This window comes from Entelurus aequoreus, linkage group LG21, assembly GCF_033978785.1.
Source record: "Entelurus aequoreus isolate RoL-2023_Sb linkage group LG21, RoL_Eaeq_v1.1, whole genome shotgun sequence".
In the NCBI taxonomy this organism is placed as follows: Eukaryota; Metazoa; Chordata; class Actinopteri; order Syngnathiformes; family Syngnathidae; genus Entelurus; species Entelurus aequoreus.
The window spans coordinates 13,128,627-13,155,816 of NC_084751.1; the positions used below are offsets into that span (position 1 = coordinate 13,128,627).

Consider the following 27,190-nt stretch of genomic DNA (forward strand, 5'->3'; position numbering starts at 1 on the left):
ACCAAATAATATATTGCGAGAATCGGTTTGAATCAGGTTTGTACGGTATACCGGTGTTAGTATAGTACCGCGATACTAATGAATCGTATTCGGTACTATATCGCCTCTAAAGAGTACCGGTGCGCAGCCCCCCATCAGTCCCCCCCCCAAGCCTTTGTTTGTTTACTTACTTATAAAAGACAAGTTGTCTTGTATGTTCACTATTTTATTTAAGGACAAACTTGTAATAAGAAACATATGTTTAATGTACCGTAAGATTTTTTGTTAAAATAAAGCCAATAATACAATCTTTGTATAATGGTCCCCTTTATTTAGAAAAGTACCGAAAAGTATCAAAAAGTATCAAAAAGTATCAAAAAGTATCAAAATCATTTTGGTACCGGTACCAAAATATTGGCATCGGGACAACACTAGTTTGGCTCGATAATCAATTCTGAATTACAAGTTTGTAGATGGACATCCCAAGAATCAAATTGTTGAATCGTGAGTTGTTGTAAGATTCCCATCACTAATGTTTACCTGTTGGAAATCTTGCAAAGTTTGCTAAAATTTCTCGATGCCACTTTTGCAGCATATTTCCCTTCAAATGTTTGGTCCTAATTCCCGAATTCTGACTTTAAACGTCCATATATGTATTTTCCTTCTCGCCATTAGCCCTGTCCATTCCAACGCCATCCCTTTAGGTGCCTCCAACTCAATGCTAACTCCATCAAACGCAAAGTTCCTGTAACACTCTAAAATGAGCCCTTTTTTTCCTCCCGGAGTCGTTCACGACATCAAGAGCTATGAAATGTTGCACCGCTCTGCTGTTTGCTGTTTTTTGTACCACTCTATCCTTATGGATTCTGTCATAGGAGGCATTTTTCAATCAAGTTTCTGCTTGGGTAGTTAAATTAAAATTTATTACAAGAGAATTCCGACTCGACAAGGAAATAAAGCACGAAGACGTTTCATTTCCAAAGCAAAGCTGTTGTTCCAAAAGCAGTAAAAAAAAACAACAACCGTTACTCTCTTACCTACAGTGCAGACTTCTCACCTTCTATGTAAGGCATTTCATTTAATTCAATCAACTTAAATGTTGTGTTTTTTTATAATTATTTTTTTGTGCATACGCATAATCAGGGCTGTATCTATCGATTACTTTAGGAATTGAATAATCTACTAGTCCATTTATTACAAGAAAACGTAAATGCCTTACTTAACAATCAAGGAGGAAATTAGCAAGTTTGGCGTCAGATGAAAAAATATTCTCCGCCTTCAATCGTCTCCATTTTTCAGAGGCATCCCCGAAACAAACCTGGCTTTGTCGTGAATAAGTTGAGAATCGTAACGACGCCTTTTAGATTTACTAAGGTCGGACATGTTTAGTAGCTTTACCAGTGGCAGTAGCTAGACGAAGATGGCGGTGCGTAACTGCCAACCTGGATGCAACACTCTCACTGACTTTCTAATTGGTCAAAACGGTGGAGGGCGGGACATAGATATGAAAACACTAACAAGATTTCGGGGCTGTAAATCCAATTTTGAAAATGAGCATTTCCCGGCTGAACTACCGTTACCAGTTATAGAGGTATTCGAAAATAACATGATTTATTAATGCCTTTTGCCATATTGGGGCCATTTAATGCTGACTTGACATTTCATTATTATATATGGCTCCTGTACAAGTCGCGTGCTCGCGGTCCCACTGATAAATACAGTACGCCAGGTGAAGCAGAGTTGACAAAGGTTTAATAGGTTTTTTCCACAGCTCATCAGACAAACGTTCGTTCTCGACTTTTCAGTCTCTCCCCTTCCTGCACCCGGCCGCTCACTGTTAAAGACAACAGATGATTAGATTAACACGTACCACCTGTGAAATCGAATCACCTGCCAGCTGTGTCTCGCCGTCAGCACATGCCTCGCCCCTATCCGATGGTGCTCGTCTTCAGCACCATGGACAGCGGCGGTGACCTTTGCTCCTGCAAGTGCGCTGGCCACATCTAAGTCCGCCACCACTCTGGACTCTTTTAGAGCACGACTTAAAACTCACCTTTTTACCGCAGATGACTTTTAATGTTTAGTTTAGATTCCTTTGTGTGTCTCAGTCTCTGTTTCTGTTTTTTTGTTTCTCCACTCGGGCTGCGCCCCGGGCTGATGTAACAGTTGGTTGGGGGGCGCATAATAAATGAAAATAACATAACATAACATAACATCTCCCTCCACAGCTCCTTTAACATATTGTTTTATTTGTCAGATATTAATTGATTCAAAACTTTATCCTGACATATCTCCCTTTTTCTTTATTTTTTGCCATAATTTTATTTTTTTATTTTTTTTTCAATACGTAAAATAAAACAAACTGGTTATAGCACCACTTGTTGCTTTGGTGGGCATTTTAAGGGATTTATTTTATTTTTTTTATTGTTGTCTTTTGCCTCAAATGGAGATTTATGTATTTTCATGGCGGCCTTGATTTAATTTGACCTAATTTACTTAATTAGCACTTCCATGATGATTGTAATGGCGGCATGAAAACTTTAAGTCCATAAGGCGCATGCATAAGCAGGCCATAAACGGTTTGAAGGGAAAAGCACTTAAACAAGAAATATTACGGCTACAAGAGTGGCGGTAAAACAGAAATAGGCAAAGAGATAAAAATTTTGATTACATTTTTTACTTTGTGGAACAGCCACCTGTCGACCCTTTCTGTGCGGGTTTTTATGAGGGAATCCTGAATGTTGTAAAGTAGGTTGTGCTGAGCATTGAGGCGTCCACTAAAGATAGACATTGCAACCTGTCACTCCTCATGACCGTATGTCATTTTACCTTGTGTCCGCACACAGACACTCTCCCGTAACACCAATAGCAAACATCTCTTGTCGGCATGTGGTTTATTGATCCGACATGTAAAGAAGCCATTAATGGATGGATGTGGTCGCTTAGCTTTTTCACATGTGCAACTCCTGCTTTGCAGTGTTATTTCACTCGTTAAATTTATGTCGGTTGTAACTTTCCAACGTGGCCTTTAGGTTCTTTTTTTTTTTTCTAAATTTTTTTCCCCCTTGCCCCACACAAACCCTTTCTTTTGCAGTTGTGTCCATTATTCGTGCGAAGCCATCGACTGCCAGGAGCCCTTAATCCGCAATGCAGAGCTCAAGTGCAGCAATGCCGGCCGCCACTTCTACAACGGAGACCGCTGCACCATCTCCTGCAACTCCGGCTACGTCCTGCAAGTCCACCAGGATGATGACATCATCAAGAGCCAGGTGAATCACACACATAGCAGCAGAAATGTTTTAAAAAAAACAAGTCTGCTTAATAAAAAACAAGTGGAAAAAAGCTACAAATAAAAATAAAAAAATAATAGAAATAGTTTGCATAAAAAAATTTAAAAAAAATTGAAATAGCTTGCATGAAAATAAATGCTAATAAATATAATAGCATTAATTTATTGTAAATTCATCCTAATATTTATGGATAAAGAAAATGATGAAAAAACACGAGTCATACTGTTTGCATTAGAACATTGATGGATGGATGGTTACGTTTTGATGGAGGAGGCGCAATACCAATTTATTTAGTGCTAAATTAAGCTTTTAATGGAGGCCGAAAAGTGGTAATTTTAAGTGCAAAAATGACGAAAATAAATACAAATATTTTACATAAAAATGTCTAATATAATAGCATACAGAGACAAAATGCTAATCAAATAGCTTAAAGAAAAATAAAAGGTGATAAATTAACAGTGTATTATATTAAACTAAAATGCAAATGCTAAATAAATATAATATTATGGATTCATTTTTTGTTTATGAATTACAAAACAATGAAAAAACACAATATATTATGTTAAATGTATTGCCAATTGCATTAGATATAAATTAATTTACTGCTAAATTATGTTTTTTAAAGAGGCAGAAAAGTGGGCATTCTAAGCGAAAAAATTATGAAAATGGATACAAATATTTTTACATAAAAACATATAATGAATGTAATAGCATAGAGGAAAATACATTATTTTAAATCAAATGGCATAAAGAAAAATAAAAGCCAATATAGTAAAAATAAATTATAATATACTAAAATGAAAATACATTGTAGATATAATATTAGAAATTGATACAAATATGTATGAACTAGAACAAATGCAAAAACACAATATCGTATGTAAAATATATTGCTAATTGCCAATTCATTTTAAGTGCAAAATGCTGAAAATAGATACAAATATGTTTGCTTTAACATATCTAATGAATATAACATTATTTAAAAAAATTAAAATAAATGTAAAAAATAAAAAGCAAAAATTAATTTAATATAGTAACATTGTATAGTATACTAATTTAACATGATATAAATTAATACAAATATTTATGAATTAAGAGTAATGAAAAAATAGTATATATATGTAAAATATATTCGTAAATTTAGTAATATACGGTAAAATAAAATTATTAAATATAATAATAATATTGCACATTAATATGATTTAGTAATATAGAATATTTAATGTAATATAACAATACAAATAATGAATATAATAGCATACAGAAAAACAAATGCTAGTAAATCCAATGGCATAAATAAAAATAAAAGCCAATATAGTAAAAATAAATTATAATATACTAAAATGAAAATACATAGTAAATATAATATTAGAAATTGATACAAATATTTATAAACTAAAAAAAAATGCAAAAACACAATATCTTATGTAAGTATATTGCTAATTGCCAATTAATTTTAAGTGCAAAATGCTGAAAATAAATACAATTATTTTTGCGTTAACATATCTAATACATATAAAAGCATTACAAAAATGCTAATAAATGTAAAAAATAAAAAGCAAACATTAATTTAATATATTAAAATTGTATAGTATACTAATTTAATATGATATAAATTATTCCAAATATGTATGAATTAAAAGTAATGAAAACGTATTATATTAAGTAAAATATATTTGTAAATTTAGTATAATACGATAAAATAAAAAGATTAAATGTAATAATAATATTGCACATTAATATGATAGAATAATATAGAATATTAAATGTAATATAACAATATATATAATGAATAAAATAGCATACATAAAAACAAATTATAGTAAATCCAATGGCATAAATAAAAATAAAAGCCAATATAGTAAAAATAAATTATAATATACTAAAAGGAAAATACATAGTAAATATAATATCAGAAATTGCAAAAAATATTTATGAACTAGAAAAAAATGCAAAAACACAATATCGTATGTAAATATATTGCTAATTGCCAATTCATTTTAAGTGCAAAATACTGAAAATAGATACAAATATTTTTTCTTTAACATATCTAATGAATATAAAAGCATTACAAAAATGCTAATAAATGTAAAAAATAAAAAGCAAACATTAATTTAATATATTAAAATTGTATAGTATACTAATTTAATATGATATAAATTATTCCAAATATGTATGAAAAACATATTCGTAAATTTAGTATTATACGGTAAAATAAAATGATTAAATATAATAATAATATTGTACATTAATATGATAGAATAATATAGAATATTAAATGTAATATAATAATTAAGTTCAAAAAAATAATGTGATTGTTAATTGGTTGGAGGTTGCCGACAAAACAATCATCAAAAAATGTATTTAATTGCGTAATGCACATCATCCTCTACTAAATGCTATGAAGTCAGCCATTAATAACATCCCGCGCAAAAATGGCTGCATAAACGTACACATGCAACGCGCCTCGCAGCATATTGGTACGTGCGTGCCAACGGTAATGCATGTGAGTGCAATGATGCAAACTTCAGCACACAACTGGCCATAAGAGAGCGGCATCCCCCCCCACACCCCCCTCTTCTGCTTGCCTCTGCACTTATTTTGTCATCTGCAAGCGCCACAGCCAGTCCCCGGAGGTGGGTGGGGGCAGGGACAGGGGGGATGACATCATCCAGGTAGACAAAGTGCGGCACTAAGGAGCGGAGGAGGAGGTGCCGGTGGTGGGCATCGCCACCGCCTCATACACGTTTAGTCCCTTGCCGAGAATGCTGCGCCATCACCTCAAACAGTCACTTTGTGTGGCTGCCTCTCCACCGGGACGATGACATCATTGCATAGTGTCTGCTCACTCCCGCCCCCTCCCCTCCTTGTCCTCCTTCCATCTTTTCCACACACACTGAAGCCACTGTTAAAAGGGCAGAGATTTGCTACCGCCCCGGCGGCGTGTACGAACTGACACGCCGTACGGGAAATTGCACTCGATGCCCTGCATAAACAACATAAACACACACACACACACACACACGGATGCGTGCAATTCACAAGCAAACGAACGGACCGGGGGTGAGTTGACACCATGTCGTAAAGCCATTGGATTAGCTCCAAGATGCCGTAAAGGCCGTATAAATGCTTTATCCCTCAGTATGGCTTAGTAAAGCAGTCTGCGAGACAATCTAATAAGAACAGAGATCACAAATGTAGCCCACGGTGGGCATTTTTCTGCAAGTTGTCTGTTATTTTCTGTCACATTTTAAACACGGGAAGTCAACAAACTATCAGTAATTGCTGAGACGCGAAGAAGCCTTGCTTCATCCTAATCCTTTTTGAACATGTGGGATTGTGCAAGTGTAAACATGTGACGGTCCTCCGGCATGCCTGAAACAAATATAACTATTACCAGTCGGCGCACAAATAATCAGATGTTGTTGAAAGATTCTGTCATTTTTTGTAACTTCTTTATCTTTTGATTTCAAATTTAATTAAAAACAAATTCTGTAGCCCCAACCCACTAAAAAATGAGCTGATCTATACTGCAGTGTTTTTCAACCGCTGTGTGCCGTGGGAGATTATCTAATTTCACCTATTTGGGCTAAAAATATATTTTGCAAACCAGTAATTATAGTCTGCAAATTATGTGTTGTTGTTGAGTGTCGGTGCTGTCCAGAGTTCGGCAGAGTAACCGTGTAATACTCTTCCATACCAGTAGGTGGCAGCAGGTAGCTAATTGCTTTGTAGATGTCGGAAATAGCGGGAGGCAGAGTGCAGGTAAAAAAGGTGTCTAATGCTTAAACCAAAAATAGACAAAAGGTGAGTGCCCCTAAGAAAAGGCATTGAAGCTTTGGCAAACAAAAACAGAATGCTGGACGACAGCAAAGACTTACTGTGGAGCAAAGAGGGCGTCCACAATGTACATCCGAACATGACATGACAATCAACAATGTCCCCACAAAGAAGGATAAAAACCACTGAAATATTCTTGATTGCTAAAACAAACTAGATGCGGGAAATATCGCTCAAAGGAAGACGTGAAACTGCTACAGGAAAATACCAAAAAAAGAGAAAAAAGCCACCCAAAGAGGAGCGCAAGACAAGAACTAAAACGCTACACACAGGAAAACTGTCATGATGGAGGGGTTTTCACAAATTACTGCAAAGATTGTTTTCCCAGGATGCAATCGGACTAGACCAGTCATGACTTGTAGGTAGGAACATTTTTAATTTCTACTCAAAAGGGGTACAAACAAAAAGCGCTCACAGCGGAGGCACAACTTAACGCAGGGAACAAAACTAATACTATAACGTAAACTATGGACATGAAACAAAACTCGCTAACTGTGACATGAAAAAACAAAACTTACGTGGCATGGCATGAAGCATAAAAAGAGCAATCGCAAAAATACGAGCATGAAAACCAGCATGAACAGAGCAGAACAATGTCACCAGGACGACTGACTGAAAAAGACAGGCTTAAATAATAATGTCATGATTAGAACCGGTGCGTGAGTCCAAACAAATGAAGCAGGTAAAACTAATGAGTTGCCATGGTGACTAAACAAACAAGGGAGCGTAAACACGAACTAAAACAACCAGAAAATAACAAAACATAATCCAGACCACATAACATGACGAAAACAGCAAAAAACTCAAAATAAGTCACGGCGTGATGTGACAGGTGGTGACAGTACACCTACTTTGAGACAAGAGCTATAGTGATGCATGCTTGTTTATGCTTTAAAGTCATATCCAACGACTTTTTACTGTCAACTGAGTTTCGTTTTTTTAATGATTTCTGCTGGTGGTGTGCCTCCGGATTTTTTCAACGCAAAAAATGTGCCTGGGCTCAAAAAAGGTTGAAAAACACTGCTGTACTGTACATGCATGTGCATAAACCAGCACATGGGAATAATTACACCAATAGTGGCGTGCACAGATGCTCATCTACGGTACATCCACACACAAAAACACAGTAGCCCACCCCCCTGAGTCTCCTGCTAATTGCATTAGGTTTTGATTGACGGGGCACTTTGGGGCTATTCATCAATGCCAATTCATTTAGTGCTAAATTATGTTTTTCAGGCAGGCAGGGAAGTGCGGAGAAAGTGGTGTGGAAGGAAACAATGACAGTGGAGTTCATGCGTTATTGTTTTTTTGTTGTTTTTTTCATAAATACTAGGTCATTTAAAGGACCTGGTGTATTTAGGAGTATCATTGTCATCCATTCACTTTTTGAATGGCATTCAAACGCAGAACTTGCATAATTCATTGGAAAGTAGACCAAAAATAATCCTTTCCGGAACGTCATCAATTGTGAACACAAAAACTGGACCCAAACCAAAATGTAATGGGTACATCCTGACCCAAGTTTTAGGATAACATTCTTGTTTGCAAAAGTTGGAGTCTTACTAACAAGCAGACAACATCAGAAAATCAGCACCAACTTTGATACATGTGTTGCAAAAAACAACCTTTTTTTTAATTTATTTTTTTATTTTTTTATTTTTTATATGTCCCGTCCAGCTTCTCAGGCAAATCATATAGTTGATGTAGATGACCATACCGGCTGTTCAGATTTACTTTACAAAAGAGAAGTGTAGGATACTTCTCTTGTTGCCTTATTTGTATTTGACTTTATTAAATGTATTTATATTATCATTTGGTGCAGCCGGGCCGGAGCAGGAGGGGATAGAAAGAGAAAAAAAGGAAGACAGAGGGGGGAATTGTGGGGACAAGAGGGGGATTAGACAGAGAGACAACAACAACAACAGCAAACACAACAACAACAACAACAATAGAGCAACATCAGCAAATACGACATGTACAAATATGATGGTAAAAGTAATAGCAAATAAGCAGTTAGCGAAAATAAAAATAATACAGAAATGACAATGAGCATTATTACACTAAAAATGGAGCAATACAAATACCAATACAAATAGCGCTATTGATAATGAACAATACCAATACTTTACCTTTATTATCAACAATACAGTTGTTCAAATGCAACAATACATATACGTAATTATAACTTGAGATACGAAAGAATGCAGAAAAATGGGGGGGAAGAAAGAGAAGCAACCTACATTAACCTTGTAGATTGTTATAGTCACAATAGGTTAAGCTTTGTCAGAGTGCCATGTGTTATACCCAGTTTACCCTATGGCAACAACGTTAATATATGTTTGATGAAACGTGATTATGTGCATGAACAACAACATATTTTTAAAGATCTCCTCCTTGTTCCATGGTCGGATCATCCTGTAAAAAAATAAGTGGAATAGTTGTAGACTTAGACTTAGACAAACTTTATTGATCCACAAGGAAAATTGTTTCACACAGTAGCTCAGTTACAATGGATGAAAGGGTAAGGATGGAAAGGATAATGCAGGTATAAAGTAGACTAAAAATGTACTATACTAGCAATATAAAATATATAGCATATATGTAATATTTACATAGTATATATACAGTATATAACATACACTGATATATTATATTACATTATATTTGTACCGCATTTTTCGGAGTATAAGTCGCACCGGAGTATAAGTCGCACCTGCCGAAAATGCATAATAAAGAAGGAAAAATATATATTTAAGTCGCACTGGAGTATAAGTCGCATTTTTTGGGGAAATTTATTTGATAAAACCCAACACCAAGAATAGACATTTGAAAGGCAATTTAAAATAAATAAAGAATAGTGAACAACAGGCTGAATAAGTGTACGTTATATGAGGCATAAATAACCAACTGAGAACGTGCCTGGTATGTTAACGTAACATATTATGGTAAGAGTCATTCAAATAACTATAACATATAGAACATGCTATACATTTACCAAACAATCTGTCACTCCTAATCGCTAAATCCCATGAAATCTTATACGTCTAGTCTCTTACGTGAATGAGCTAAATAATATTATTTTATATTTTACGGTAATGTGTTAATAATTTCACAAATAAGTCGCTCCTGAGTATAAGTCGCACCTCCGGCCAAACTATGAAAAAAACTGTGACTTATAGTCCGAAAAATACGGTATATGATATATAACAAATCCCAATTACCATGTACAATATTACAGTATATGTAACAGCAGAAAAAAAAAAGGGCGTCATAAAATAGAGAGTCGATCCAGCAGAAAATATACATTATAAACAAAGAGAGGTAGCTAACATAGAAGCGGTCAGGTAATAAACAGATATCATCTATTGCTGTATGGCGAGTGATTATACGGCTGGATGGAGTGCGGAATGAAGGAGTTCTTGAATCAAACACTGTGGGAAGGAAGCGGAAGAAGCCTGTTGGAGTATGAGCTCCGCTGTCCCTCAATTGTCTGGTGGAGTGGGTGGGCATGATTGTTTATGATGGCGAGCAGTTTGTCCAGTGTCCTCCTATCCCTCACTGACACAAACGCCTCCAACTGCGTGCCAATAGTTTGGCCGGCTTTCCGGATCAGTTTGTCAATCCGGTTTAAGTCCCTTTTGCTGGTGCTGCTCCCCCAACAAACCACTGCAAAGTACAAGGCACTGGCCACAACACACTGAAAAAGAGATCTCCAACAAGCTTGCTGCACACATTAAAGCAGTGGTCCCCAACCACCGGGCCGTGGCCCGGTACCGGTCCGCGGACCGATTGGTACCGGGCCGCACAAGAAATACTTTTTTTTTTTTTTTTTTTTTAAATTAAATCAACATAAAAAACACAATATATACAGTTCATACTCATAGACTACGATTGTTTCAGACCTAGTCCGGGAGTATATCTGACCAAAAATTGAGTAGATGACCCACATAAAAAAGCCGGGAACCTATGCCTGAAAAGTAGTCCAAATTTTGGTTAGAGGCGATTGTTGACCATTTTTGGATGTCTTTTAAAGTAGAACTGATCCTTGAGATTTTGTCTGATTTCTACCAGATTTAAAGAACACACGTCATTGGCTATACGGGGAGAATAGCAATAAAGTTTGTTCTAAAGCTAAAGTCTAAAGTTTATATTTGTATGGTGATATATTTTTCTGTCAGTATTATGTTCTCAATCCCCCACAAAATCGACTACCAACAGAATAAAGTTTCAAGGGAAAATGCTTTAAAAGTGACTTTTCTGAAGTTCCTTCAATAGCATACTCACCCTACAGATTTTGTCTGATTTCTACCAAATTTGAAGAACATATGACAACTCGATAGGTGATGCTAAATTGTGAAGTATGTAAGATTTTGCTATTGCATGTATGGGGAGTTGGGCAGAAAACTTTTTTTCTTGCAACATTACGACTTTATTCTCCTTGATCCACCACGACACCGACAATAAAGTTTTAAGGGCCAATACTTAAAAAAAGATGCAGGTAGTCCACCATTTTGATTTGAAGAATCCTTTTTCTTTAAAAATATGTTCGTCCTACAGATTTTGTCTGATAACTACCAAATTGAAATATTATACAATACTGTAAACTGATTGGTGACTTTAAATTACAAAATCCATCCATTAATTTTCTACCGCTTTGCTCAGAGTATTAAAGTATTTGTCATGAGAGAATTATGTTTTTTCCCACCTTAACTTTGACTTTAATTTCATGAACATGTTTAGTTGTGATTTGTGTAAAATTTTGCCATTGCTTGTATGGGGAGTTGGGCAGAAAACATTTTTTTTTGCAACATTACGACTTTATTCTCCTTGATCCACCACGACACCGACAATAAAGTTTTAAGGGCCAATACTTAAAAAAGATGCAGGTAGTCCACCATTTAGATTTGAAGAATCCTTTTTCTTTAAAAATACGTTCGTCCTACAGATTTTGTCTGATAACTACCAAATTGAAATATTATACAATACTGTAAACTGATTGGTGACTTTAAATTACAAAATATGAGAGAATTATGTTTTTTCCCACCTAAACTTTGACTTTAATTTCATGAACATGTTTAGATGTGATTTATTTAAGATTTTGCCATTGCATGTATGGGGAGTTGGGCAGAAAACGTATTTTCTTGCAACATTACGACTTTATTCTCCTTGATCCACCACGACACCGACAATAAAGTTTTAAGGGCCATTTTGATTTGAAGAATCCTATTTCTTTAAAAACACGTTCGTCCTACAGATTTTGTCTGATAACTACCAAATTGAAATATTATACAATACTGTTAACTGATTGGTGACTTTAAATTACAAAATCCATCCATTAATTTTCTACCGCTTTGCTCGGGGTATTAAAGTATTTGTCATGAGAGAATTGTTTTTTCCCACCTAAACTTTGACTTTAAATTCATGAACATGTTTAGTTGTGATTTGTGTAAGATTTTGCCATTGCTTGTATGGGGAGTTAGGCAGAAAACTTTTTTTCTTGCAACATTACGACTTTATTCTCCTTGATCTACCACGACACAGACAATAAAGTTTTAAGGGGCAATACTTAAAAAAGATGCAGGTAGTCCACCATTTTGATTTGAAGAATCCAATTTCTTTAAAAACACGTTCGTCCTACAGATTTTGTCTGATAGCTACCAAATTGAAATATTATACAAAACTGTAAACTGATTGGTGACTTTAAATTACAAAATCCATCCATTAATTTTCTACCGCTTTGCTCGGGGTATTAAAGTATTTGTCATGAGAGAATTGTTTTTTCCCACCTAAACTTTGACTTTAAATTCATGAACATGTTTAGTTGTGATTTGTGTAAGATTTTGCCATTGCTTGTATGGGGAGTTGGGCAGAAAACTTTTTTTCTTGCAACATTACGACTTTATTCTCCTTGATCTACCACGACACAGACAATAAAGTTTTAAGGGGCAATACTTAAAAAAGATGCAGGTAGTCCACCATTTAGATTTGAAGAATCCTTTTTCTTTAAAAATACGTTCGTCCTACAGATTTTGTCTGATAACTACCAAATTGAAATATTATACAATACTGTACACTGATTGGTGACTTTAAATTACAAAATCCATCGATTCATTTTCTACTGCTTTGCTCTGGGAATTAGAGTATTTTTTATGAGAGAATTATGTTTTTTCCCACCTAAACTTTGACTTTAATTTCATGAACATGTTTAGATGTGATTTATTTAACATTTTGCCATTGCATGTATGGGGAGTTGGGCAGAAAACGTATTTTCTTGCAACATTACGACTTTATTCTCCTTGATCCACCACGACACCGACAATAAAGTTTTAAGGGCCATTTTGATTTGAAGAATCCTATTTCTTTAAAAACACGTTCGTCCTACAGATTTTGTCTGATAACTACCAAATTGAAATATTATACAATACTGTAAACTGATTGGTGACTTTAAATTACAAAATCCATCCATTAATTTTCTACCGCTTTGCTCGGGGTATTAAAGTATTTGTCATGAGAGAATTGTTTTTTCCCACCTAAACTTTGACTTTAAATTCATGAACATGTTTAGTTGTGATTTGTGTAAGATTTTGCCATTGCTTGTATGGGGAGTTGGGCAGAAAACTTTTTTTCTTGCAACATTACGACTTTATTCTCCTTGATCTACCACGACACAGACAATAAAGTTTTAAGGGGCAATACTTAAAAAAGATGCAGGTAGTCCACCATTTTGATTTGAAGAATCCTATTTCTTTAAAAACACGTTCGTCCTACAGATTTTGTCTGATAGCTACCAAATTGAAATATTATACAAAACTGTAAACTGATTGGTGACTTTAAATTACAAAATACAGCCATTCATTTTCTACCGCTTTGCTTGGGGTATTAGAGTATTTATCATGAGAGAATTATGTTTTTTCCCACCTAAACTTTGACTTTCATTTCATGAACATGTTTAGTTGTGGTTTTAGTCCTAAAATATTTAAACTCCTTAATCTTAGGACGTTTCTGGACATTTTCTTCAACTTCCCAGTTGATTCCAGTGTATGCGGGAAGCAATGCTTGTCTATTGCTGGTTGTCCAACGTTGTGCATCAATGAAGAATTTATCAATCGTCTTTAAAGCGCCAATGTGGTTTTGATAAGATCATTTCAACGTCGATCCATGTCGTCCTCTCGACTCGCTCCTTGGCGACACGTATAGTCTTTAAGTATGACACAGACCGACGTCTATCCGCCAAAAAACGTTGACATAAATTGTGAAATTATTTTAAATTAACGTTATTCTGTCACTTAGGGGCATGTAAATCACTACACTCAGCTCACATGTCACCGATAATAAAGCTGATGCTGCAAAGTATATCTGCTGACTGAATGGTGTTTATAATTACTCTATAGAATCCAGAGGGGTTGAGCTCGGGCAGGATGTGGTTTTTCATGACTTGGGGGGGGGGGGGGGGGGGGGGGGACACAGCGACACACACATGTGTCTCAACATTGGACAAACAACTCAAACAAGATTTAGGGCAAACACTGGGAACACCCATTTGACATCCTTGCGTGAAAACTGGGGGGGAGTCATTAGTCATCTTTCCATTGTACAGTCAAGAGAAGTTCAACAACAACATAAAACATCATCAAATTGTCTCAGTTTTGCCCCGTCACACGCTGAAGTTGAAAAGTTCAGCAGGAAGCGCCGTCTTATCTCCGTCTAGTTGTGTCTTCTGATGCTAAAAAGCATTAGTGAACACCTCCTTGAATAATTTCCAGGACAATCCGTTTCGCTCATAGGTACGTGGATGGCCGTCTGCTTTCCATTACTGTTTCTTTCAAGTGGCCAATGAACACAAAGTACTAAAACGGCGAGGATTGTGCCACGCAGATATTTTATGTAGGCATTCAATTTATTAGACGCCATAGCAGGGATATTCAACTCACTTGTGTTGGGGGCCCAATTTCCAGAAAGCTTAAGACCGGTGGGCCAGACTTCACCCTTCACTATTAGTCTACAGTAGACATTGGATGTTGTCTTCATTGTCAGGAAGTGTTGGAGACGAACCACAAGATGCAGAGATGGCAGGCTTTTTGCAGGAAAACATGATTTTAATGTCCAAAGGAAATCCAGGAAAACAGGAATCAAGAACAAGGCAAACTGGAGACAGCAAACAGGAACCAGCAAACCGCAAACAGCTAACAATACTCCAGCACTGACTGGAGGGCGAGGCAGGTATAAATAGTAGCCTGATTGGCAAGACTGCCAATCAGGGACAGGTGAGGGAAACAAGCGCTCAGGGAGATGTGCAGGAAAAGGAACCAAAATAAGAGCGTTGACAGAAAATTAAACACAAACAGAGAAAAACCCGGACATAACCAAACTGTCAGTGACAGGCCTGACATTCATATTTTAGTTAAAGGAGTGCTATGCAGTTTTTAAGGCCCTTCTGCAAAAAAAAAAAAAAATTAATTAAACTCGCAGCCCACCAGTTGAATAGCCCAAATGATGAAAAAGAGTAGACGTAAAATGAGACCTTGACGAACACTGCCAGTATAACTGAAGACGTTGAACGATTGACTACTAACTGCATCTGAAGTAAACAAACTACAGCAACACTTTAGTTACATAAATCACATTACAAAAAAAAAAGTAAACTGCCAAAAGGAGAGGGCTCCATACGTTTCCTTGAGGAACACCTTAATTATGTAAATCACAAGTGCGGACTCCAGGGTTCTACGGTTGATAGCAAGGTAAAATGTCAATGCATGGATCTACCAATGTGGTTACAGTGGTCCAAGATTTTCTTCAACGTGTAACTCGTCACACACATTTTGTCCAGTTCCTACCAAATTAAAAGAACATACTGTATAATTATCAAATGGTTGAAGTTAAATTCCCAACTATTCAAGCTTATTTCCATGTGTGTTGGTGCCATTCATCCAGGTTATTGTTAAATTCTCAGAGCCTTCAATCGATCGTAGCTGGTCTGTTCAGTTTGTCTCAGAAGACGTTTTGACTTTCATTGGAGCAGGCTTCTTCAGTTCATACTTAGATTAGATTGGTCATATCTAGTCGTAGGACTCGGAAATCGTAGACATTCCCTAGGACGAGTTCCTCTTTGAAGAACACCCAGAAATGACCACCATGACATTAACATGATCGCTTCTAACCAAAATGGAAAATGTGCTTTTCAGGAAGGCAGGAAAGTGGTGTGGAAGGAAAAAATGACAGTGGAGTTCATGCGTTATTGTTGTTTTTTTGTTTTTTTTTAAATACTAGGTCATTTAAAGGACCTGGTGTATTTGTAAGTATCATTGTCATCCATTCACTTTTTGAAAGACATTCAAACGCAGAACATGCATAATTCATTGGAAAAATAGACCAAAAATACTCCTTTTTGGAACATCGTCAATTGTTAAAACAAAAACTGGACCCACACCAAAATGTAATGGGTACATCCTTGGCTCATGACCCAAGTTTTAGGATAAAATTCTGATTTGCAAAATGTTTGTTTTTTTGTGATCTTAGACAACAATAGAAAATCAGCACAAACTTTGATACATGTATTGCAAAAAAAAACATATTTTTAAAGTTCTCTTCCTTGTTCCATGGTCGGATCCTTCTGTAAAAAAAATAAGTGGAATAGTTGTTATGTGAATCTTGCTTGTAAAAAGTGATCAAAACATGCCTGCTTAATGAAAACCAGTTGCAAATAGTCCGACTGCCCTTTTAAAAATGATTTTGTAAAAACAATTCTTAGGCCAAATAACTGATTTTTGAAGAGCTTTTCCATCTTTAAAATCTCCCCAAATTCTGCAGAGATGTTCATCCAGGTGAAAAATTAGATTAATTATGACTTTATTTTAAGAATCTGACTGTATTCATGTAGTGAATTTATTTTCTCTTCGTAATATGACTTCAGATTCTTAGGATTACATCTGACTAGTGTTGTAAAGATACCAATATTTTGGTCACCGGTACCGGTACTAAAATTATTTCGGTTCTTTTCTGTACTTTTCTAAATAAAGGGTACCAAAAAAAAAGTGCATTATTGGCTTTATTTTAACAAAAAAATCTTACGGTACATTAAACGTATATTTCTTATGGCAGTTAAGTCCTTAAATAAAATAGTGAACGTAAAAGACAACTTGTCTTTTAGTAGTAAGTAAACAAATAAAGGCTCCTAATTAGTCTGCTGACGTATGCAGTAACATATTGTATGATTTATCATTATACTATTTTGTCAACATTATTAAGGATAAGTGGTAGAAAATGAATTATTAATCTACTTGTTCATTTACTGTTAATATCTGCTTACTTCCTGTTTCAACATGTTCTATCTGCACTTCTGTTAAAAATGTAATAATCACTTATTCTTCTGTTGTTTGATACTTTACTTTAGTTTTGGATGATACCACAAATTTGGGTATCAATCTGATACCAAGTAGTTACAGGATCATACATTGGTCATATTCAAAGTCCTCATGTGTCCAGGGACATATTTCCTGAGTTTATAAACATAATAAACATTTTAAAAAAACGAAAGAAATGTTGTGAAGCCAAAAAATATCGACGTAATCATAGTAGTATCGACTCGATTCGTGCTAATACTTAATATCATTACAGTGGATGCCAATGGCCTTTGTTTACATTTTGCTTCTGGTGAACTACGGTGTGTAGTGAAGCATGTTTAGCTATTCCTAGTCCTGCAGGGATGATACTTGTAAGAAACATACTTTATTTGTCGCCATGGAGGCGAGGATTAGTGATTTAGAAGTAGCTAAAACACTGCAGACGGCGGATGGACGTTAGCCGCTAGCTAGCTAGCAATGTCTTAAAGCACCTCTTCCTGAGGGCGTTTCAGTGTTATAACTTCACCTTCATCGTTCGTTTTTAGGCCAAAATGCATCCGTTCTCCCTTTTCTGTCTACACACTGTGTCTGCTTGTTAGTACTCTGTGATTGTGTGCCGCCGAACATGCTCTTCTGCTCGTAAACCAGCAATGCCACAACGTGATTTCGACGTGGGTGCGGGGGGTTGCGGGACCGGTAAGTTTCAGAGATGGTATCTGTAGTGGTAGGCTATGCCTACATATCCCAGGGTGCTTTGGGGCTGGGGCTTACTTCCTGAATGACTAGTAAACATGACAGCAACGCTACCTCTCTGTGTCCCTGAGCCATTCTTTATACATGGTGTCAGAGAGTGAAAAAGAACTCAAAAGTTATAACTTTATACTCCTGTGAAGCGGTGGATGTTATCTCTTCATGAATATAGCCTGGAGGAAGCTCAGTGCTGACAATAAAAACGGAGATAAGTGAAGAAAAGTTGCTAAGCTAAAAAAAAAAAAAAAAAAAAAAAAAAGCCTGCGACTTGGCTGAGCTACACAAACCTTTCCTGATCGACAACTAAGGGAATATACAATGGCATCTACACAAATATCACACCCAGAACCATTTGACTTCTCAAATCCGTCAGGATGGCCAAGATGGATCAGAAGGTTTGAGAGATTTCGTGTTGTATCTGGATTAACAGAGAAAGAAGAGGAGTATCAGGTGAATTCACTTCTCTATGCTATGGGAGATGCAGCAGATGATATTTTGGCAGTTTTACCGTTGACTGATGAAAACAAAAAGAAGTATGATACAGTTAAAGAAGCATTTGAGCAGCACTGTGTGGGAAAACACAATGTGATTTTTGAAAGGGCCCAGTTTAACATGAGGTTCCAACAAGATGGAGAGAGTGCAGAAGCATTCATCACCACTGTGCACAAGTTAGCAGAACATTGTAACTATAGAGATCTGAAGGAAGAGCTAATAAGAGACAGAATTGTGGTTGGAATAAATGACAGGAGGCTGTCAGAACAGCTACAGATGGACTCAGAATTGACCCTGGTGAAGACAATACAAAGAGTGAGACAAAGTGAAACTGTTAAGAAACAACAGACATTAATGTACAACACTGCTGGAGAAGGAGACTCCAAGATAAATTTAGATGCTGTTCAGACAAGGTTTCAGCGCCTGGGGAAAAAGCCTCAACACTCAAACAAAGGCCAAAGGTCAGACACTCAAGGAGAAAAAGAGTGTGGCCGATGTGGAAAAGGACGCAGACATGCATGGAAAGACTGCCCAGCTAAAGATGTAGAATGTCGCAAGTGTCGCAAAATTGGACATTATGCAGTGGCCTGTTTCAGAGGGAAAGCAGTAAACACAGTCACAGAGTGCCAGTCAGACGGTGACAATGATCAGGAGGACTATGCTTTTCTAGGTGAGGTGCAAACACAGACTACAAGGCCTTGGATGGAAAATATACTACTCAACGGGGAAGCCATTAATTTTAAAATCGACACAGGAGCTGACGTGACATCCATACCGGAAAGTGTCTTTAAACCAACACGAGATGGCAAGTTGGAGAAACCACTTAAGAAACTGTTTGGACCGGGACGCAACCCCCTGAATGTAAAGGGCTGTTTCCAGGGGAAAATGCTGGCAAAAGGCCTCTTTACAGACCAACATGTTTATGTTGTGGCAGGACTGACACAACCACTTCTGGGACTACCAGCCATAGAGGCCATGCAACTGGTTCACAGAGCAGAGGCTGTCACAGCGACACAGCCTGAAACAGATTTCAAAGCAGCGTATCCAGCGGTGTTCCATGGGCTTGGTGAGCTGAAGGAGCCGTACCGCATAGAGCTGAAAAAAGGAGCGACACCTTATGCTCTCTCAACACCCAGACGGGTCCCAATGCCACTGAGAGAGAAAGTGCGTGAAGAACTGGATAGAATGGAAACTATGGGAGTCATATCAAAAGTGACAGAACCAACGGCTTGGTGCTCTGGAATGGTAGTGGTTCCAAAACCAAAGCAGGACAAACTCAGGATCTGTGTAGATCTCACAAAGCTAAACAAAGCAGTGAAAAGAGAACGCCATATTCTTCCTTCCGTCGACCAAACACTTGCGATGATGTCAGAGGCAAAGGTTTTCACAAAACTAGATGCTCGATCTGGATTTTGGCAAATCCCATTAACCCCAAAATCACGACCATTAACCACATTCATCACTCCTTTTGGGAGATATCTGTTCAACCGCCTGCCCTTTGGGATCAAATCCGCTCCAGAACATTTTCAAAGAAGGATGTCACAAATGTTGGAGGATTTTGAGGGCGTGCTGTGTCATGCAGATGATGTTCTTGTGTATGGCCGTGACAGACAGGAACATGACCAAAGACTGCACAGTGTGCTCCAGAAAATGCAGGAGGAAGGCCTCACTTTGAACGAGAAGTGTGAGTTTGCTAAGGAGCACATGATCTTTGTTGGTCACAAGGTTTCGGCAAAAGGCATCGAGCCCGACCCAAACAAAACAAAAGCGATTCTTCAGATGCCAGAGCCTGAATGCGCGGAGGATGTGCGCCGCCTAATAGGCATGGCAAATTACCTGTCCAAATTCTTGCCACAACTGGCTACTGTCACCGTGCCCCTGAAAGACCTACTGAGGGAGAAAAATGAGTGGGTCTGGGGGGAACCTCAACAGACTGCTTTTCAAAAGCTGAAAGAAGGACTGAGCTCACCGACAGCACTTGCTAAATATTCAAATGCAGCAGAGACTCAAGTAGCAGCAGATGCATCAGCATACGGAATAGGTGCTGTTCTCACGCAGAAACAGGCTGATGGCTCATGGCAACCAGTGACGTTTATTTCAAGAGGACTGACAGATACAGAGAAGCGCTATGCGCAGATTGAAAAGGAGGCGCTGGCAGCAACATGGGCGTGCGAAAGACTGACCTCCTACGTGCAGGGTCTACACTTCACACTCCTGACAGACCATAAGCCCCTGGTCCCACTGTTGAGCACCAGAGGTTTGGATGATCTGCCACCAAGGGTTCTGAGATTTCGTCTGCGACTCCTGAGGTATGATTATGACATTGTTCATGTCCCAGGGAAAAACCTCATCACTGCAGACACGCTGTCTAGAGCGCCGCTTCAGGACAAGATGTCACCTGGTGACTTGGAACTTGAAAGAGAGGTCCAGGTGTTTGTGAATGCAGTTGTGTCCTCACTCCCCGCTACAGACACACGATTGGAAGAAATTAAACGGGCACAACAAGCAGATGAAACATGCAAAACAGTGTCACACTACTGTCTGACAGAATGGCCGGAAAAACACACGCTGAGGCCAGACGTTGCCCCCTACTGGAAGGTCAGAGCAGACCTGTATCTTGCAGATGACCTTCTCATGAAAGGCGAGAGACTGGTGATACCACAAGCACTCAGAAGGGAGATCATGACTAAACTTCACGAAGGTCATCAAGGAATCTCCAAATGTCGCTCTAGAGCCAAGGAATCGGTATGGTGGCCTGGAATCACTGCCCACATCAGAGAGGCAGTGGACCAGTGTGAAACGTGCCAAAAATATAGAATCCAGTACAGAGAGCCGCTGATGGAGACCACAGTACCAGATCGCCCATGGCAAAAGGTGGGGATGGACCTGTTTGAATGGAGCAAAAAGACTTACCTGCTTATTGTTGATTATTTTTCTAGGTACATCGAGGTGGCAGAGCTCAGAGTTACGACATCTGAGGCCACCATTGGAGCTGTGAAAGATGCTTTTAGTCATCATGGTTACGCACAGACCGTGGTTTCTGACAATGGGCCCCAGTTTTCGTCGGAGGCATTCAGAGCATTTGCAAAAGAGTGCAGCTTCACACATGTCACGAGCAGTCCTCGCTACCCACAAGCGAATGGTGAAGCGGAGCGTGCTGTTCAAACTGTCAAGAAGCTGTGGGAAAAAGACACTGACCAAGTCAGGGCACTACTGGCATACAGAGCCACACCGCTAGAGCACGGATTCTCACCAGCGCAGTTGCTGATGGGGAGGAACCTGCGCACATCGCTGCCGCAGCCTTCAAGCAAGCTGGACCCTAAATGGCCCGAGCTGCAGGAGTTTCGCCAGAAGGATGAGGAAGGGCGACGCAAGCAAGCTGCAAACTACAACCACCACCACCGTTCCCGTGCGCTCCCAGAGCTCCCGTCTGGACAGAAAGTGTGGGTCACCACGGAAGCGACCCCTGGGACTGTATTGGGAAATGCCCACACACCAAGGTCATACTTGGTAGAGACTGACAGGGGCGTTCTGAGGAGAAACAGAATCCACCTCAGAGCCACAGGTACTCCTCCTGGACAACCACAAGTCACCAGGTCAGGCAGAGTGACAAAGGCTCCTGAGAGACTTGATTTGTAGAACTCTAAAGTATTTCAAGTTCTTGTTTGTGGAAAAAAAAAAAAAAAAAAAAAAAGAAGTGTAAGCGAAAGATGATTGTAATACTATGTCAGAGTTATTCATTTACAGTGGTCTAAGTTCATCTAAAATGTTTGAATAAGTTTGCTTATTAGTTTGTGTTTGAATATGTTGTTGCTGAACTAAGAAGGGGAGGTGTAGTGGTAGGCTATGCCTACATATCCCAGGGTGCTTTGGGGCTGGGGCTTACTTCCTGAATGACTAGTAAACATGACAGCAACGCTACCTCTCTGTGTCCCTGAGCCATTCTTTATACAGTATCGTACCAAAAATGATTCAATAGTATCGCGGTACTATACTACTACCGGTATACCGTACGACCCTACATCTGACCAATTTAAGTTTATGAGCATGAACTGATGAAGCCTGCGCAGATGAGAGTTGAGGTGTTTTCTAAAAACACATCTTAATTCTCTAAAATCCAGACTTTTGTCGGTTATTTTATGACAACTTTTACATCACAATACTATGACTTTGTCCACAAAATGTGATTAGATCTTCAACATTTCTCAAAAAGACATAAGACGTTGGCTGTTGTCGTCCATATCAAGGTTGGCCAGGGAACATGGTGTACACTGCACTTCCAGGACGGATAGCACACATTTTTTTGTAGGCATTCCCTTTAATGGGCCTTATGAGCTTGTTGTCTGCCATGGAGTACAGCACGCCAACTAGAAAAGTGCTCAGCAAGCTGCTTTACAGCCGTGATCAACTCACCTCGACTCCTTATCAGAGTGTGGCCAAAAGACCCTCTTAAGTCGCTGTGACCTGTAAATGTATGTGTGTGCTGCGAGGGGCCAGTGTATAGGTTCCATTCAGTCCGTGGAGCGTCCCGAAGGCCATTACGTCCAATATAGATTCAAGGGCTCTTAGCAGCCACATTGACACTAACATCATTTTTTTTAAAGGGCACTAGGAGTTGGGAGTCAGTCAGTGGATCTCCACATGCACACATACCGTACTCTAGATATGAACAACATGTTCTCTTCAGAATTTTATAGGAAATGTGAACTGGACTATAATGGAAACTCTGAGGTTGAATACCATACATTCCGACTGGTTATCATAGGAACTAATCCAATCCAGAGGTGGACTGTTACTATCATAAAACCTTTATTAACTCTACAGGCAATGTTTAGACTATCATATGGTTTCTAATACAAGTGAGTTCAATGGCAATTCTATAGAAATGAGGCTTGGATGTATCAGGTTTTATCTGTATAATTTTAATATCAACTATGTATATACTGTACATGCATATACAATATATACACTACCGTTCAAAAGTTTGGGGTCACCCAAACAATTTTGTGGAATAGCCTTCATTTCTAAGAACAAGAATAGACTGTCGAGTTTCAGATGAAAGTTCTCTCTTTCTGGCCATTTTGGGCGTTTAATTGACCCCACAAATGTGATGCTCCAGAAACTCAATCTGCTCAAAGGAAGGTCAGTTTTGTAGCTTCTGTAACGAGCTAAACTGTTTTCAGATGTGTGAACATGATTGCACAAGGGTTTTCTAATCATCAATTAGCCTTCTGAGCCAATGAGCAAACACATTGTACCATTAGAAATGGGCCTCTATACACCTATGTAGATATTGCACCAAAAACCAGACATTTGCAGCTAGAATAGTCATTTACCACATTAGCAATGTATAGAGTATAGAGTGTATTTCTTTAAAGTTAAGACTAGTTTAAAGTTATCTTCATTGAGAAGTACAGTGCTTTTCCTTCAAAAATAAGGACATTTCAATGTGACCCCAAACTTTTGAACGGTAGTATATATATATATATATATATATATATATATATATATATATATATATATATATATATATATATATATATATATATATATATATATATATATATATATATATAACCTACAACCTACAATGTAAATAGTCATGAAAATAAAGAAAAGGTGTGTCCAAACTTTTGGCCTGTACTATATATATATATATATATATATATATATATATATATATATATATATATATATATATATATATATATATATGTATATATATATATATATATATATATATATATATATATATATATATATATATATATATATATATATATATATATATATATATATATATATATATACACATACTAGAAATAATATACAGGTCCCAATACCAATATTGGCTCTGGTATGATAGATGGACTTTTATTAACCCTTGTATTATGTTGAAAAAAAATAACATTGATTATGTTGCGGGTCATTTTGACCCGTACTGTGTAAATGCACTCAAAACAGTCAAGAAAACAGGTTAAACCAATAACAACTTTATTTTAGGTTATATAAACATTTAGAAAAGTGACATACAATACATTTTTAATTCCAACACTATATTTAAGAAATACTTTAACTTCAACTTTAACTTCATCCCAGCGAACTTCAACATTTTCAATGTTCTCCAAATTTTCTTCAACATTTTCAATGCTCTCCACATGATGGACATAATGTTACTGTGTGCTTTCTGCAGATGTAATTCTTGCATTTCACATAAGAGGTACTTGTTTTACTGTCCTCTCGGGGTAAGCAGACACGTCCACAATGTTGTAGAAAATCACCAAAGGCCAACGGGCTGTCTTGCGCTGGCAGCTGTATGTCAACTCCTCCTTTGGTGGAGTTATAATCCAGGATCATTTGTGGCTTCATGTCTTTTCTTGTGCTCAGAGATGCATCTGTGTGCATTGTACTCGTTAGAAGAACATTCGTGTTTCTCTTTGGGCAGTATGAAACAACTGTTGCTTTCTCAGTGAAAGCAAATATTGAGGAATGCAGAGGTCTGCCCTGCATCTTCAGAATTTCGGTGGGAAGTTCTGGCTTATTTTTTCTGACTGTTCCCAACATGGTCAGCTTTCTCTTCTGAAGTGCATCTCCAAGGTGGTAGGATGTAAAGAAATTGTCACATGTGATGTTATGACCTTGCAGCCCTTCACTCATTTCCAGCACCACACGCATCCCCTGATTCTTCTCAGATGTTCCTCCAGGTAGCTTTCCAGTGTATACTTGCATATTCTATGCATAGCTGGATTTTGCATCACAGGCTGCCCATATTTTGATGCCATACTTGGCGGGCTTGTTGGGCATGTACTGTCGGAAAGGACAGAGCCCCCTGAATGGAACAAGGCGCTCATCTACAGTAACATGGGGACCAGGATAGTACAACAAAGGTACATTTTCAACCCATTTATCCCACACATCTCTGATCGCAGCTAGTTTGTCTCTTTCACGTCGACCAGCTCTGGTGTCGCGGTTGTCAAAGCAGATCACACAAGATATCATGTGGAATGTCTCCAGAGACATTGGCCTTCCATTCTCTTCATTCCATAGACTTGCAGTGGCTTCTCCCTTTGACCTGTACACTCCAGCTAATAACACATCTCCAATGTAAGCATGCAAGTCAGTCTGATCCAGTGGCTTCCATTTCTCTTGAAACACGCGTCTCCCCTCCAAGTTGGTCATTTCCAGTATAATCCTGTCTATTGGTGGGGATATGAAGAGCTGAAATGCTGATTGAATCTCATCAACTCGTGTGACAGCAAATCTTGTAGGACCGGGAATCATTTTGATCACATTGGAAGATGATAGTCTGCCTCGGCTTGGGTGTGGTGATGTTGACCATTTTATATTACCGTCCTTAGATGCCCATGTCCCTTCTGTGGATGATGATTGCTGCATTCCTTGGTTTTCATCTGTTGGAGGAACAACAGCAGACTCGTCCTCTGAATCCTCCTCATTGTAGGAAAATTGACAATCTGGATCAGCAATAACATTGTCCTCTGTCTCTGAAAAATTCTCTGTTTCTGAAATCTCTTCCTCTACATCACTATCCCAGTTAAAAATCAGTGATAAAGCCTCCTCAGATGTCATCATTCTGGAGCTCATTTTTGGTGAGTTTGTCAAAGAGATGACATGAGAACAGTGACAAGGACAAGTGTGAGAAAGTTCCCTCTCTTCACCCCCCTGGCTCTGGGTCTCAGAGGCAATCAAACTACAAACAATTGTACATCAAAGTAAAAAGTACATCATAGAAACATGTTTTTTTTGGATCTGAACAGCTGTTTACCCACATCAAAGCGTCTGGGTCAAAATGACCCGCAACATCATCTTTGTATACAACTCTAGAAAGACATTCCACTACACATCAAAGTGTCCAGATTTTACACACCAGTTCATGACCCTAGATGAGGAAAAGTCACCAAATTTCAGCAAGAAAAAGAAAGGATAACCAGTACTTTGATCAACACAAAAACTGAAATGGGTCAAATTGACCCTTAACATAATACAAGGGTTAATCTCACAATCGGGAAAATATATTGTTGCATACATAGTAGCAGAAGAAAAACATAATGAAAAGTTATATATTTACTGTCAGAATGTAAATAGTTTATTTATCCAGGACAATGCAGATTGATGAACAATCTGATTCACATACTGTAAATGAGCCAGATTATAATATAGTTTCTAGTGTACTTCTATTGTCCCAAAACACAAACACATATGGGCAATATATCCATCCTTATAACTTAATAATATAAGACAAACAAAAAAGTTGGGTGATCAGATGTACTTTTTTCTTTACCTTTTTTTTTAATAAATATCAATTGTACTTATTTGTTTCAATCAAAAACTGTAAAAAAATTTAAAAAAAGTGTGAAAAACTTTTTATTTATTTCTGCATTTATTATTTTTCATTGTATCCTCCTTGTTATGCTAATGGTATGTACTGTACACTGATCTATATTGCTCAATATGACATATTTTTGCATCAATATTAGTCTA

General features: G+C 37.7%; 2 protein-coding genes across 2 annotated transcripts in view; both read left to right on the plus strand.

Moving 5' to 3' along the window:
* pappaa (pregnancy-associated plasma protein A, pappalysin 1a) overlaps positions 1-27,190 on the plus strand; it is a 273,947-nt gene that overhangs the window by 184,856 nt on the left and 61,901 nt on the right. The window contains exon 14 of the mRNA XM_062031011.1: positions 3,074-3,248. Coding sequence (XP_061886995.1) covers positions 3,074-3,248 — 175 coding nt within the window. The remainder of the gene's footprint in view (positions 1-3,073; positions 3,249-27,190) is intronic.
* LOC133638424 (uncharacterized protein K02A2.6-like) lies at positions 18,076-21,806 on the plus strand. Its single transcript, XM_062031012.1, has 2 exons — positions 18,076-21,565; positions 21,631-21,806. The coding sequence occupies exons 1-2, from the start codon at positions 18,518-18,520 to the stop codon at positions 21,667-21,669; spliced, it is 3,087 nt and encodes a 1,028-aa protein (XP_061886996.1). The 5' UTR covers positions 18,076-18,517; the 3' UTR covers positions 21,670-21,806.

What these genes read in the sequence shown, in the direction of transcription:
- LOC133638424 (XM_062031012.1), top strand. Translation starts at nt 18,518, where the DNA reads ATGGCATCTACACAAATATCACACCCAGAACCATTTGACTTCTCAAAT. An exon ending in CAGATCGCCCATGGCAAAAG is followed by an intron (nt 21,566 to 21,630) that starts GTGGGGATGGAC and finishes TTATTTTTCTAG; the next exon opens with GTACATCGAGGTGGCAGAGC.